The 15,396-nt window shown below is 44.2% G+C and overlaps 1 protein-coding gene across 1 annotated transcript in view; it reads left to right on the top strand.

The window, feature by feature from the left end:
- The first annotated feature begins 7,913 nt into the window (after nt 1-7,913).
- The window catches only part of LOC106591065 (ADAMTS-like protein 3), a 70,830-nt gene continuing 63,347 nt past the window's right edge, over nt 7,914-15,396 (top strand). Inside the window, exons 1-3 of the mRNA XM_045708304.2 lie at nt 7,914-7,960; nt 8,487-8,697; nt 12,962-13,109. Of these exons, the coding sequence (XP_045564260.2) occupies nt 7,929-7,960; nt 8,487-8,697; nt 12,962-13,109 (391 nt within the window). The 5' untranslated portion in view covers nt 7,914-7,928. The remainder of the gene's footprint in view (nt 7,961-8,486; nt 8,698-12,961; nt 13,110-15,396) is intronic.

A 15,396-nucleotide genomic window follows, 5' to 3' on the forward strand; every position in this document is an offset into this window, starting at 1 on the left:
TATCGGATGTTATTACCTGGTTGGAGGGGGGTGTTAACGTGACTGTCACAAGGTGTTTCTACAGTAGATATCAGATGTTATCACCTGGTTGGAGGGGGGTGTTAACGTGACTGTCACAAGGTGTTTCTACAGTAGATATCAGATGTTATCACCTGGTTGGAGGGGGGTGTTAACATGACTGTCACAAGGTGTTTCTACAGTAGATATCAGATGTTATCACCTGGTTGGAGGGGGTTGTTAAAACGTGACTGTCACAAGGTGTTTCTACAGTAGATATCAGATGTTATTACCTGGTTGGAGGGGGGTGTTAACGTGACTGTCACAAGGTGTTTCTACAGTAGATATCAGATGTTATCACCTGGTTGGAGGGGGGTGTTAATGTGACTGTCACAAGGTGTTTCTACAGTAGATATCAGATGTTATTACCTGGTTGGAGGGGGGTGTTAACGTGACTGTCACTAGGTGTTTCTACAGTAGATATCAGATGTTATCACCTGGTTGGAGGGGGGTGTTAACGTGACTGTCACAAGGTGTTTCTACAGTAGATATCAGATGATATTACCTGGTTTATCTCTACACACACATGAGTGAACACACACACACACACACACACACACACACACACACACACACACACACACACACACACACACACACACACACACACACACACACACACACTAACACATTTAGAATTGGCACATTGCAGACTGCAGAGGGAGAAATATGGGTTATCATTTTTCCTCTCTGGTTTGTAAACTCAGTTTCCATGTTGCTCCTTGGAAGAACATTCCTTATCACAGTCTTAGCCTACGTCCCAAATGGCACCCCATTCCTGTATAGTACACTACTTTTGACCAGGGCCCCTAGGCTGTCACTTGGGTCTCAAATTCTGACAATGCTTTTACCGTCCAACGGTTACTCTAGGTTTTTCAACACTGTGAATTCTCAAGATACATCACAGATACATTATTTCATTCCACTTTGAAACAAAATAGTTTCGACACAGTTCTATTTGACTTCATAAAATTTGTTGTCACATTTTTTTTTTTACATTAACTGTATGCTTAAGTGGTTTCTGGAGGTGTTTCAACAGTTTGACTTGTTTCAACACACTTTCCTTTGGCCTCACCAACCCCCTTCGTTGATAAGACACTGAAGGTCAGTATGATCTGCCAACTGAAGTAGAACTCCTACACGCTGGCTGTGTCCCAAAAGGGCACCTTATTCCCTACATGACAGAGCCCTATGGGGGCCCCGTCAAATGTAGTGCACTATATAGGGAATAGGGTAAAATTTAGGACCGGCCCAACTTTACTTACTGATGTTCATGTTCATGGTGAGATCTGAAGCCAAAAGGAGTTCATTGTTCAAATCAACTGAAACAGGGAGGAAACAGTCTCGCCAGCTGGATAATAAGAACAGGTAAAGATTACTTCATTTGTTTACCCTAAAAGGAAAAGAAACCTGCAGACTGCTCTTGCTCCTATCACTTACAAGCTTTTTAATTTTCTCACTTTATTAAAGCTTAGGTGTCAGCCTCTTGGCCTTCAGCAAAAGCTCTGACGAAGAGGAAGACACGTCAGCTTTAATAAGATAAGTGATACGAGGAAGAGCTATGCGTGGGATGTCTTCTCTTCTCACATTATTCCCACACCTGCAACAAGAACTCAGGCGTGAGAGTGCTATCTACCCAACAGCTTAGTGGACAATTGTTACACTCTCAGAAATGACAGATGTGTCGTGTTTAGAGACCATCTGTTAATTACGTCTGTATCTGCCTTATCTATTTCTAGATTAACTAAGCGTTTATTCTTTTAGGACATTTAGTGTATTGTATTCTAAGAGTATCTTTTATGTATTCTGGGGACATTTTATGTGATGACATTTTTTGTATTGTGGAGACATTTCTGTGTATTGTGCTGACATTTTAAGTATACTGTGGCAATTGTATGTATTCAGGAATTTGGTGCATTGTGAGTATATTTTGGTGTATTGTTTGTACATTTTGGTTTAATGTGGAAACAAACTGGAATTTGGTGTATTTTGGGACATTTGATGTATTGTGCTGACATTGTGGTGTATTGTGAGGACATTTGGGGTATTGTGGAGACATTTTGGCATTTGTTCAGTAGTCTAAATTAAATCTCCTTTGTCCTACAGCTGTGAAGACAGTGCTGGAAGTCCCCTTGGGAAGTAGGAGTTTGAGAGTCAGCTCTAAGGGACCTGATGTCATAGGTGAGTACTTCACTGTTCAAGGGGCCTGTCCAATCTGCATACAAACACACACACAAACACAAACAACCACACACACTTTCTCTTGGTCTCTCTTTCTCTCTAAACATCTGGGCTAACAAATGTTCTTCTGGCAGCTGATCAGTGCTAGTGATTTATAGAGGAAGTCATCACGCTATGTCTAACTCTGCCCAGCACTGTGAGAATCACATACCACACTGACAACGCTCAGCTGAAATATAGATGTGTTCAACCTATGAGCCACTCTGATGTGTACACACACACACACACACACACACACACACACACACACACACACACACACACACACACACACACACACACACACACACACACATGCAGGTAGAAATTCAAACACACACACAGGCAAGTAGAAACTCAAACACACACTTGCAGGTAGAGACGCAGACATGCACACACATGTGCGAAGAAAAACACACACTCACACACGTCATGCTTTGCCATTCAAGAATGTTCAGAGATTCCAGAATGTTCCAATGAGGTTCTAAAAAGCAGTGGTGATAGAGGGAGGGAGAGAGAAAGAGGGAGACAGAGTTCTCTCCTCTCCTCTCTGTTGGCTTATGTTGGGAGCTCATGCATTTCAGATTTATGGGATGTATTTCCTATGTGTGAGCATGTGTGTGTTTGCGTGTGCGTGTGAGAGCGCTCTGTGCATGTGTGCGAGACTGCTTCAAGTGTATGTCTGAGCGTGTGTGTGTGTGTGTGTGTGTGTGTGTGTGTGTGTGTGTGTGTGTGTGTGTGTGTGTGTGTGTGTGTGTGTGTGTGTGTGTGTGTGTGTGTGTGTGTGTGTGTGTGTGTGTGAGCTCAGCGTGTGTGCGTCTCTGATTCCACAGGAGACATGGCTAACTCCAGCTGCCTCGTTGGTGGCCAACATCATAATACACCCATACAACTCCACATGTTTAAGTGGATGTGTGTTTTGTCAGATGTTTCAAAACAAGGGTTTTGAGTGACCTTCGAATTACTTTAACAGATCGTTTATCAACTATCAGGAGACTAGCGAGGCCGACGTGGAGAAGGAAAAGAACAGTGACGTAAAAAAGCAGAAAAGGAGAGCAGAGTAAAACCCGGTAAAGGAGAGCAGAGTAAAACCCGGTAAAGGAGAGCAGAGTAAAACTCGGTAAAGGAGAGCAGAGTAAAACCCGGTAAAGGAGAGCAGAGTAAAACCCAGTAAAGGAGAGCAGAGTAAAACCCGGTAAAGGAGAGCAGAGTAAAAGCTGATTTGAGAAATGTCAAGCCTCTGGAACCCAGCTTCAAGTTCACAAACTCTACTGAAACAAAATATTGTTAGGAGCGGCTTGAGAGAAGTGGTATCATATTTTCACCTTGGGGCTTTTGTTAAAAGGCTATTTGGCTTACAAATGGCTTATTTTTTAATATGGCAAAGGGCTACATTGTGGTTAATTATTTCAACTTGTGAAATTCCAAATTCTCATTTGTGATGTACTGTATAATTGATGTTGAAAATACATTAAACACACCTGGGTCTTTCCAGAAACATTTGTTGAACGTGAGTTGAGAGTTTGTTGAAATGTTAGTGATTCCATTCATCTCTAATGTAAAACATTTTTTGGAAGACGTTTGAATCTTCCCCCTCATAAAAGATTTTGTGAGAAACACATATGTTAGAGAAAGACAAATAAAGAGAGAGGGGGGGATGACAAGAAGAACGGCCGATGCTGTGCCGTGGGACAGATGAATATGATTATGTCTCTACCAGAAATTACTCTATCAAATTCACAGTTTATTTTCTCACACCCACTCAGTCGTTTGGCCAATAGACATTCAAAGAGTCACACATCAATGACTGTCATTGGAGATGATGAAGTCTCTATTGTTAAATCTTTTTAATATTAAACTGTTAGCACCGTGACCTTTATCTTAGCCTTGGTGTATTGGGCCCATATTCATAAAGCGTCTAAGAGTAGGAGTGCTGATCTAGGATCAGGTCCCCGTTGCCCATATAAATATTATACATTGTGATCTAAAAGGAGAAACTAATCCCAGCACTCCTACTCCGATACGCTTTATGAATATGGGCACTGGTCCGTTCATGTATAGGTGGAAATCATGAGAGTGAGCACACACACACACACACACACACACACACACACACACACACACACACACACACACACACACACACACACACACACACACACACACACAGTGGTTAAAACCACTCTTAGTGATCTACATCAACACCGTTATCAACTGTTCTTGGTGTGAGGAGTACTGCTGATGAACTTTATACATCCAGATTTACCTCATGTCTTTGTGTGTGTCTCTCTCTGTCTGTCTCTGTCTCTCTCTCCCTCAATCTCTCCCCCCTCTCTCATTCTCTCTTCTCTCTCTCTCTCCCCCTTTCTCTCCCTCAATCTCTCTCCCCCCTTTCTCTCCCTCAATCTCTCTCCCCCCCTCTCGTTCTCTCTCTCTCTCCTGCAGTAATCGAGACCCAGTCTCTGCAGGGTCGGAAAGAGGAGCACAGTCTGGTCTCTCCCGGTTCCTACCTTATCGGCAACACCACCGTGGACTACCAGAAAGGGACAGACAGACAGACGCTCAGGACACAAGGACCTCTGGGAGCCGATTACATCATCAAGGTGACACGAGGAAGAGGCGCTGAGTCAGTGGCCTGGAGGCAAATGTTAATCCTACCTACCTATCTAGGATCAGATTAAGCCATCTCAAGTAATGATCTTAACATAAGGGGGATGAAACATATCTGATCCTGTATCAGTAGTTATAATGGAAATGTCTACCTACATCATTCATGAGTCATTTCTCAAATTCTCTCATGATTCTGACAGTCTTTTTTGTGTTCTTAGATGTTGTAATCTGAGTAACCATATCAATATTGTTTTTGTAAATGACCATTCTTTTACATCCACTCATGTCAGAATACTGAACAGATTGATGACAATTTTGTAGAGAAAGCCCTTGCCAATACATACACATTGCATGTTAGTGCAGTATGCTGATTACACCCACAAAGTAAGCTTGCGTCCCAAATCACACCCTATTCCCTTTGTAGTGCACTACCGTTGACCTAGTGCACTTTGAAGTAGTGCACTGTAGGGAATAGGGTTCCATTTGGGACACTACCAAAGCTCTCTCCCATGTCATTGAGGTTATCAAAGCATTGCACAAACATGACAAGACTCCCATTTCTGTGGCAATAAAACACTGCGTGTCATGGCTCTCCTAATCATCATCATCATCATCGTTAGCGTTAGCATTATCTTCATCATGATCATCATAGTCTGAAAATCAGGCCCTGTGTGTATTCCATAGCAGACACTAGTATGTAGGTCTAGGCTGCCTGCTAAATGGCGCCCTTTTCCCTTTTTAGTCCACAACTTTTAAAATGAGTGCACTATAAAGGTAAAAGGGTTCCGCTGTCTTTCACATGGAACCAATGACGTAATGACATGATATAGGATTTGGACCGGCGCCTACAGTGTCGGCGACGTAAATGAACTACACATTACCCACATCACAAATGTTTAGTTTAGAAAAAAACGTCTACTTTCATCTGATGTTACCAAATCCTTGTTTATTCAATGTGATTATTAATGTTGAAATAATTCATTTGAATAAAGGGATACTAGAAGGGAGTGTGGTCCAAATGCTTGGTCGCGAAACGTTCTTCTGATGAATGTTCTGTATGAAAATGAGGATTTGGTTGGTTCTAGTTGGCACCAGAGTCTGTTCATACATTGAGTTTTACGACTTGATACACTGAGTTCTAAGGCCAGTGACTGAGTTTGAGTCTTAAATCTCAATAATCTTTCTAAACATGTCTAGATCTCTAGACATCTTTAGATATCAATGTGTGAGTACGTGCACGTGATTGTGTGAGTGTGCGTCTGTGTCTAACAGTGTGTGTGTTCTCTCCAGGTGAAATATGCTGCTCCCAGGGACACGATGGTCCAGTTCCTGTTCTATCAACCAATCAGGTACCAGTGGCGAGAGACTGACTTCTTCCCCTGCTCTGTCACCTGTGGAGGAGGTGAGACTGACCCCAGATCAGCTCTTAAAGAGACTGTTGTTGCTAGCTAACAAGGCCAAGCCTTTTGGGGACCCTAAGCAATCAAAAACCTTTGTGGTGAAAACGGCACCTGTCTTGGTGGTGGAGAGAAAAATGAGCAGTTTTAAAGATAATTTCACTTCAATTTAAAATGTTTTGCCATGGCGCTCAGGTAGTTATAGCAGTTTTAAAACACATTTCATGCAATTCTACTCATTACTACAAAGTTTAGTTAGCTTGTTAGACTGACTTACCAAGCAATGTAAAACATTTTATCTGACATGGGTTAATTTAGTGACTTGCATAACAAGTGGAAATCTTCTGATGCACTACCACATTTTGAAATGGAAACTTGCGTATTCTACTATTCTAACTCTCAATAGTAAGTTGAGAACCAACTGAGTTCCTAGCAGCCGTGGGGCCCTAAGCGGCCGCTTATATTGCTTGTGCCAGCACTTGTGCCGCCTGTGCCAGCACTGAAGATTTATGACTGAACCCAGATCAGCTCTTATAGAGACTGTTGGTGCCAACTAGTAGTTAAAGTTTATGATTGAACCCAGATAGTTCTTATAGAGATTGTTCTTGTTGCCAGCAATAGCTTTGAACCGGGATCAGCTCTTATAGAGACTGTTGAAGCCAGCTATTAGTTAAAGTTCATGATTGAACCCAGATAATTCTTATAGAGATTGTTCTTGTTGCCAGCTTAAGCTTTATGACTGAACCCAGATAATTCTTATAGAGATTGTTGAAGCCAGCTATTAGCTGAAGCATTATGACTGAACCCAGATCATTCTTATAAAGACTGTTCTTGTTGCCAGCAACCTCTTTGCCTGAACCTGGATCAGCTCTTATTGATACTGTTGAAGCCAACTACTAGTTCAAGTTTATGACTGAACCCAGATCAGCCCTTATAGAGATTTATGACTGAACCCAGATCAGCTCTTATAGGTGTCAAAGCTGGAGAGATGTTGACGAGGCTTGAGATATGATTGAGCAAAACGTTAGCCCAGCATTAACCAAACGTTTATCCAATGTTTTCCATTTCATACATTCAATTTATATTTTGTTTACATTTTGGTTGCTGTATTATGAGGCAATGCAGCCGATTGTGAATGACCCAACGTGTCTGTGTTTTAGTTTCCTTTCATGTTTCTTTCCAAAACAGACATTGAGACAAACATTTGAAGAGCCCAAAATGAACATGTTAGTCCAATGTTTGCTTTCTATCCTATTCATTGCTAACCTTGATGGTTTCTGTCTGTTGCCAGGTTACCAGCTGAACTCAGCAGAGTGCACAGACATCAGGTCCAGTCAGGTGTTACCAGAGCACCACTGTAACAGCTACCCTGAGAACACCAAACCCACGCCCAAACTCAAGGAGTGCAACATGGACCTCTGTCCTGAGAGGCATGTACATGTACCGATCACAATGGTTGCCCTCTGGGCCCTGGTCAAAAGCAGTGCACCATGTAGAATTGGGAGCCATTTGGGACATACCCTATTCTGTTTCCAGTCGTGGTTGTGCATGTGAAGGCTGTATAGGAAGCATGGTTCCTCTGAATGGTCATGGTGACATGGCGTCTTCCTCTTTCTCCTCTCTAGTGATGGCTTCATAGAGGTGATGCCTTATGACCACTTTCAGCCTCTGCCACGGTGAGTGACCATCATAGTCTATCACAGAGCCTGTACTACTGTAGTACCCTGGACAGGACACTAGTCTATCACAGAGCCTGTACTACTGTAGTACCCTGGACAGGACACTAGTCTATCACAGAGCCTGCACTACTGTAGTACCCTGGACAGGATACTAGTCTATCACAGAGCCTGTACTATTGTAGTACCCTGGACAGAACACTAGTCTATTACAGAGCCTGTACTACTGTAGTACCCTGGACAGGACACTAGTCTATCACAGGGCCTGTACTACCATAGTACTATGACATTATTATTACTGTCAGTAACAGAGAGGACATGTCAAACATCTTCTGAGCATATATATTCTTCCTACATCTTTGTGGTTACAAATACATCTCATTCTATTCCATATGTCCCTGTGTTCTGTGTTATGCCTATGCTATGTCACAACCATGTTATAGCTCTGTGTTAGCTACTCCTATGCTATGTCACTGTATAAAGCATCATAAAGAGTTATACGCATCTTATTGCTGTTTCTCCCCAGGTGGGAGCAGGGTCCCTGGACAGAGTGTTCAGTGTCGTGTGGGGAGAGCGGCGGGCTGCAGGAGCGCAGCGTGGTGTGTGTTGAGGACGACGCCCACGGACACATCACTCAGGTGGAGGAGTGGAAATGCACACACTCCCCTCGGCCAATCACGCAGCAGAGCTGCAACAGCTTCACCTGCCCACAGTGGGTTGCCATGGAGTGGTCTCAGGTGAGCTACCAAGTGAAAACATCTAATCAACGTTTATTGATCGCGTACACAGTTTAGCAGGTGTTATAGTGGGTGCAGCGAAATGCTTATGTTACCAGCTTCTAACAATGCAGTAAAATGTCTAACAATTACAATGTTCAAAAAAATAATAATAATAAAGAACGGCGGGACGAATCTGATTACCCAAATAGCACTGCAGCAGTAATGAAATGCAATCTATAGGTATGTAAACTAGGATCATTTACACAGGATCAGCTAAGAACTATATGTATGTGTATAGCAGTAGATATTGTAGAGTAATCTCTGTCAAACATCCAGTATAGAAATAAAGATGCAGTGTAGCTAAAATTCAGTGTACAGTATTAGAAATAATATGATACAGTATTTACAGTATTTACCAGTGTTTCAATGTCTCTATAGCATGAGACAGCACTGTTGGCTGTGTGTGTCTGAGTATGTGAGTGTGTGTGTGTGTGTGTGTGTGTGTGTGTGTGTGTGCGTGTGTGTGTGTGTGTGTGTGTGTGTGTGTGTGTGTGTGTTTGTGAGTATGAGGTGTGTGTGGGTGTATCTGATGATCTGATGGTCTGGTAATAGAAGCTGTTCAACAGTCTAATGGTGGTAGAAGCTGTTCAACAGTCTGATGGTCTGGTAATAGAAGCTGTTCAATTGTCTGATGGTCTGGTAATAGAAGCTCTTCAACAGTCTGATGGTCTGGTAATAGAAGCTGTTCAACAGTCTGATGGTCTGGTGATAGAAGCTGTTCAACAGTCTGATGGTCTGGTGATAGAAGCTGTTCAACAGTCTGATGGTCTGGTAACAGAAGCTGTTCAACAGTCTGATGGTCTGGTAATAGAAGCTGTTCAACAGTCTGATGGTCTGGTGATAGAAGCTTTTCAACAGTCTGATGGTCTGGTGATAGAAGCTGTTCAACAGTCTGATGGTCTGGTGATAGAAGCTGTTCAACAGTCTGATGGTCTGGTAATAGAAGCTGTTCAACAGTCTGATGGTCTGGTGATAGAAGCTTTTCAACAGTCTGATGGTCTGGTAACAGAAGCTGTTCAACAGTCTGATGGTCTGGTGATAGAAGCTGTTCAACAGTCTGATGGTCTGGTGATAGAAGCTGTTCAACAGTCTGATGGTCTGGTGATAGAAGCTTTTCAACAGTCTGATGGTCTGGTAATAGAAGCTGTTCAACAGTCTGATGGTCTGGTGATAGAAGCTGTTCAACAGTCTGATGGTCTGGTAGTAGAAGCTGTTCAACAGTCTGATGGTCTGGTGATAGAAGCTGTTCAACAGTCTGATGGTCTGGTAATAGAAGCTGTTCAACAGTCTGATGGTGATAGAAGCTGATCAACAGTCGGATGGTCTGGTGATAGAAGCTGTTCAACAGTCTGATGGTCTGGTGATAGAAGCTGTTCAACAGTCTGATGGTCTGGTAACAGAAGCTGTTCAACAGTCTGATGGTCTGGTAATAGAAGCTGTTCAACAGTCTGATGGTGATAGAAGCTGATCAACAGTCGGATGGTCTGGTGATAGAAGCTGTTCAACAGTCTGATGGTCTGGTGACAGAAGTTGTTCAACAGTCTGATGGTCTGGTAATAGAAGCTGTTCAACAGTCTGATGGTCTGGTAATAGAAGCTGTTCAACAGTCTGATGGTGATAGAAGCTGATCAACAGTCGGATGGTCTGGTGATAGAAGCTGTTCAACAGTCTGATGGTCTGGTGACAGAAGCTGTTCAACAGTCTGATGGTCTGGTAACAGAAGCTGTTCAACAGTCTGATGGTCTGGTAATAGAAGCTGTTCAACAGTCTGATGGTCTGGTGATAGAAGCTGTTCAACAGTCTGATGGTCTGGTAGTAGAAGCTGTTCAACAGTCTGATGGTCTGGTAATAGAAGCTGATCAACAGTCTGATGGTCTGGTAATAGAAGCTGTTCAGCAGTCTGATGGTCTGGTAATAGAAGCTGTTCAACAGTCTGATGGTGATAGAAGCTGATCAACAGTCGGATGGTCTGGTGATAGAAGCTGTTCAACAGTCTGATGGTCTGGTGACAGAAGCTGTTCAACAGTCTGATGGTCTGGTAACAGAAGCTGTTCAACAGTCTGATGGTCTGGTAATAGAAGCTGTTCAACAGTCTGATGGTCTGGTAATAGAAGCTGTTCAACAGTCTAATGGTGATAGAAGCTGTTCAACAGTCTGATGGTCTGGTAATAGAAGCTGTTCAACAGTCTGATGGTCTGGTAATAGAAGCTGTTCAACAGTCTGATGGTCTGGTGATAGAAGCTTTTCAACAGTCTGATGGTCTGGTAGTAGAAGCTGTTCAACAGTCTGATGGTCTGGTAATAGAAGCTGATCAACAGTCTGATGGTCTGGTAATAGAAGCTGTTCAACAGTCTGATGGTCTGGTAATAGAAGCTGTTCAACAGTCTGATGGTGATAGAAGCTGATCAACAGTCGGATGGTCTGGTGATAGAAGCTGTTCAACAGTCTGATGGTCTGGTGACAGAAGCTGTTCAACAGTCTGATGGTCTGGTAACAGAAGCTGTTTAACAGTCTGATGGTCTGGTAGTAGAAGCTGTTCAACAGTCTGATGGTCTGGTAATAGAAGCTGTTCAACAGTCTGATGGTCTGGTAATAGAAGCTGTTCAACAGTCTGATGGTCTGGTGATAGAAGCTGTTCAACAGTCTGATGGTCTGGTAATAGAAGCTGTTCAACAGTCTGATGGTCTGGTGATAGAAGCTGTTCAACAGTCTGATGGTCTGGTAGTAGAAGCTGTTCAACAGTCTGATGGTCTGGTAACAGAAGCTGTTCAACAGTCTGATGGTCTGGTAATAGAAGCTGTTCAACAGTCTGATGGTCTGGTGATAGAAGCTGTTCAACAGTCTGATGGTCTGGTAATAGAAGCTGTTCAACAGTCTGATGGTCTGGTGATAGAAGCTGTTCAACAGTCTGATGGTCTGGTAGTAGAAGCTGTTCAACAGTCTGATGGTCTGGTAACAGAAGCTGTTCAACAGTCTGATGGTCTGGTAACAGAAGCTGTTCAACAGTCTGATGGTCTGGTAACAGAAGCTGTTCAACAGTCTGATGGTCTGGTAATAGAAGCTGTTCAACAGTCTGATGGTCTGGTGATAGAAGCTGTTCAACAGTCTGATGGTCTGGTAATAGAAGCTGTTCAACAGTCTGATGGTCTGGTAATAGAAGCTGTTCAACAGTCTGATGGTCTGGTAATAGAAGCTGTTCAACAGTCTGATGGTCTGGTGATAGAAGCTGTTCAACAGTCTGATGGTCTGGTAATAGAAGCTGTTCAACAGTCTGATGGTCTGGTAACAGAAGCTGTTCAACAGTCTGATGGTCTGGTAACAGAAGCTGTTCAACAGTCTGATGGTCTGGTAATAGAAGCTGTTCAACAGTCTGATGGTCTGGTGATAGAAGCTGTTCAACAGTCTAATGGTGATAGAAGCTGTTCAACAGTCTGATGGTCTGGTAATAGAAGCTGTTCAACAGTCTGATGGTCTGGTAATAGAAGCTGTTCAACAGTCTGATGGTCTGGTGATAGAAGCTGTTCAACAGTCTGATGGTCTGGTGATAGAAGCTGGTTTTTATTCTCTTGGTCTTAGCGGTGAAGCACCTGTGCTGACTCCGTCTGTCCGACGGTAGCCAAATGACCAGTCCTTGGCTCAGGTGGAATGGGTCCTTAATGATCTTCTTGGCCTTCCATTGACACCGAATGCTGTAGTTTCCCTGGAGGGACGGCAGCTGCCCTCACCTCCCTCTGTAGCGCCATGCGGTTGAGTGTTGATCAGTTGCCGTACCAAGTGGTGATGCAGCCCGACAGATTGCGGTCAATGGTGCATCTGTAGATGTTTGTGAGGGTCTTAGGGGCCACGCCAAATGTATTCAGCCGCCTGAGGTTGTAGAGGCGCCTTCTTCACCATGATGTCGGTGTGACGAGACCTTTTCAGGTCCTCAGTGATGTGCACACAGAAGAACTCGAAGCCACTGCCTCTGTTAATTGGCTACAAGCCTCTGTAAACTGGCTATGAAGCCTCTATGAACTGGCCATGAAGCCTCTATGAACTGGCTGTATGTGGTAAGAACAGGAGCTTATGTGCATATAACATATACAATTTATATAAAGTCAGTATTCCGTTTATATATGTGTGTGTGTGTGTGTGTGTGTGTGTGTGTGTGTGTGTGTGTGTGTGTGTGTGTGTGTGTGTGTGTGTGTGTGTGTGTGTGTGTGTGTGTGCGTGTGTTTTTCAGTGCACAGTGACGTGTGGCCGTGGGTTGCGGTACAGAGTGGTCCTGTGTATTGACCACAGGGGACAGCACACTGGTGGCTGTAACACATCCCTCAAACCACATATCAAAGAAGACTGCCTGGTACCTGTCGCATGCCACAAACCCAGAGGTACAGTATCCACTATGTTTGTGTTTATGTGTGTGTCCCCCTGTCTACATACAACTAGTACTGTCAGCCTCCCCCTGTCTACATACAAGTAGTACTGTCAGCCTCCCCCTGTCCACATACAGCTAATACTGTCAGCCTCCCCCTGTGAACATACAACTAGTACTGTCAGCCTCCCCCTGTCTACATACAGCTAATACTGTCAGCCTCCCCCTGTCAACATACAACTAGTACTGTCAGCCTCCCCCTATCCACATACAGGTAAGACTGTCAGCCTCCCCCTATCAACATACAGCTAATACTGTCAGCCTCCCCCTATCAACATACAGCTAAAACTGTCAGCCTCCCCTGTCAACATACAGCTAATACTGTCAGCCTCCCCCTATCCACATACAGCTAATACTGTCAGCCTCCCCCTGTCAACATACAGCTAATACTGTCAGCCTCCCCCTTTTGACATACAGCTAATACTGTCAGCCTCCCCCTGTTGACATACAGCTAATACTGTCAGCCTCCCCCTGTCAACATACAACTAATACTGTTAGCCTCCCCCTATCCACATACAGCTAAGACTGTCAGCCTCCCCCTGTCAACATACAGCTAATACTGTCAGCCTCCCCCTGTCGACATACAGCTAATACTGTCAGCCTCCCCCTGTCGACATACAGCTAATACTGTCAGTCTCCCCCTGTTGACATACAGCTAATACTGTCAGCCTCCCCGTCAACATACAGCTAATACTGTCAGCCTGCCCCTGTCTACATACAGCTAGTACTGTCAGCCTCCCCTGTCTACATACAACTAGTACTGTCAGCCTCCCCTGTCTACATACAGCTAATACTGTCAGCCTCCCCCTGTCGACATACAGCTAATACTGTCAGCCTGTCCCTGTCTACATACAACTAATACTGTCAGCCTCCCCTGTCTACATACAACTAGTACTGTCAGCCTCCCCCTGTCTACATACAACTAGTACTGTCAGCCTCTGCCAGCAGGTGGAGTAGGTGTATAAGTTTTGGTCAGGGCGTGGCAGAAGGAGTTGTGTTTTGTATATTCTGTCTAGGTTGGGTTGTTCTATGTATAGTTAATTGGGGTGGACTTCCAATTGAAGGCAGGTGTGGGGTGTTGCCTTTGATTGGGAGTCCTATATTAGTTGGGTGTGTTTGTCTGTGTGTTTGTGGGGAATTGTTTATTGAGCCTGCTACACTGTCTAGTCGTGAGTACTGTTTATTGTTTTGTTTTTCCTGTGGGTGCTTTTCGTTTTACCATTAAAAGAATGAGTATCCACATACCCGCTGCATTTTGGTCTTCCCTTCAACACCACGATGAAATCCGTGACAGCCTCCCCCTGTCTACATACAGCTAGTACTGTCAGCCTCCCCCGGTCGACATACAGCTAATACTGTCAGCCTGCCCCTGTCTACATACAGCTAATACTGTCAGCCTCCCCCTGTCTACATACAACTAGTACTGTCAGCCTCCCCCTGTCGACATACAGCTAATACTGTCAGCCTGCCCCTGTCTACATACAACTAATACTGTCAGCCTTCCCCTGTCTTCATACAACTAGTACTGTCAGCCTCCCCTGTCTACATACAACTAGTACTGTCAGCCTCCCCTGTCTACATACAACTAGTACGGTCAGCCTCCCCTGTCTACATACAACTAGTACTGTCAGCCTCCCCCTGTCTACATACAACTAGTACTGTCAGCCTCCCCCTGTCTACATACAACTAGTACTGTCAGCCTCCCCCTGTCTACATACAGCTAATACTGTCAGCCTCCCCCTGTCTACATACAGCTAGTACTGTCAGCCTCCCCTGTCTACATACAACTAGTACTGTCAGCCTCCCCCTGTCTACATACAAGTAGTACTGTCAGCCTCCCCCTGTCCACATACAGCTAATACTGTCAGCCTCCCCCTGTGAACATACAACTAGTACTGTCAGCCTCCCCCTGTCTACATACAGCTAATACTGTCAGCCTCCCCCTGTCAACATACAACTAGTACTGTCAGCCTCCCCCTATCCACATACAGGTAAGACTGTCAGCCTCCCCCTATCAACATACAGCTAATACTGTCAGCCTCCCCCTATCAACATACAGCTAAAACTGTCAGCCTCCCCTGTCAACATACAGCTAATACTGTCAGCCTCCCCCTATCCACATACAGCTAATACTGTCAGCCTCCCCCTGTCAACATACAGCTAATACTGTCAGCCTCCCCCTTTTGACATACAGCTAATACTGTCAGCCTCCCCCTGTTGACATACAGCTAATACTGTCAGCC

Source organism: Salmo salar, chromosome 26 (assembly GCF_965601325.2).
Source record: "Salmo salar chromosome 26, fSalSal1, whole genome shotgun sequence".
Taxonomy (NCBI): Eukaryota; Metazoa; Chordata; class Actinopteri; order Salmoniformes; family Salmonidae; genus Salmo; species Salmo salar.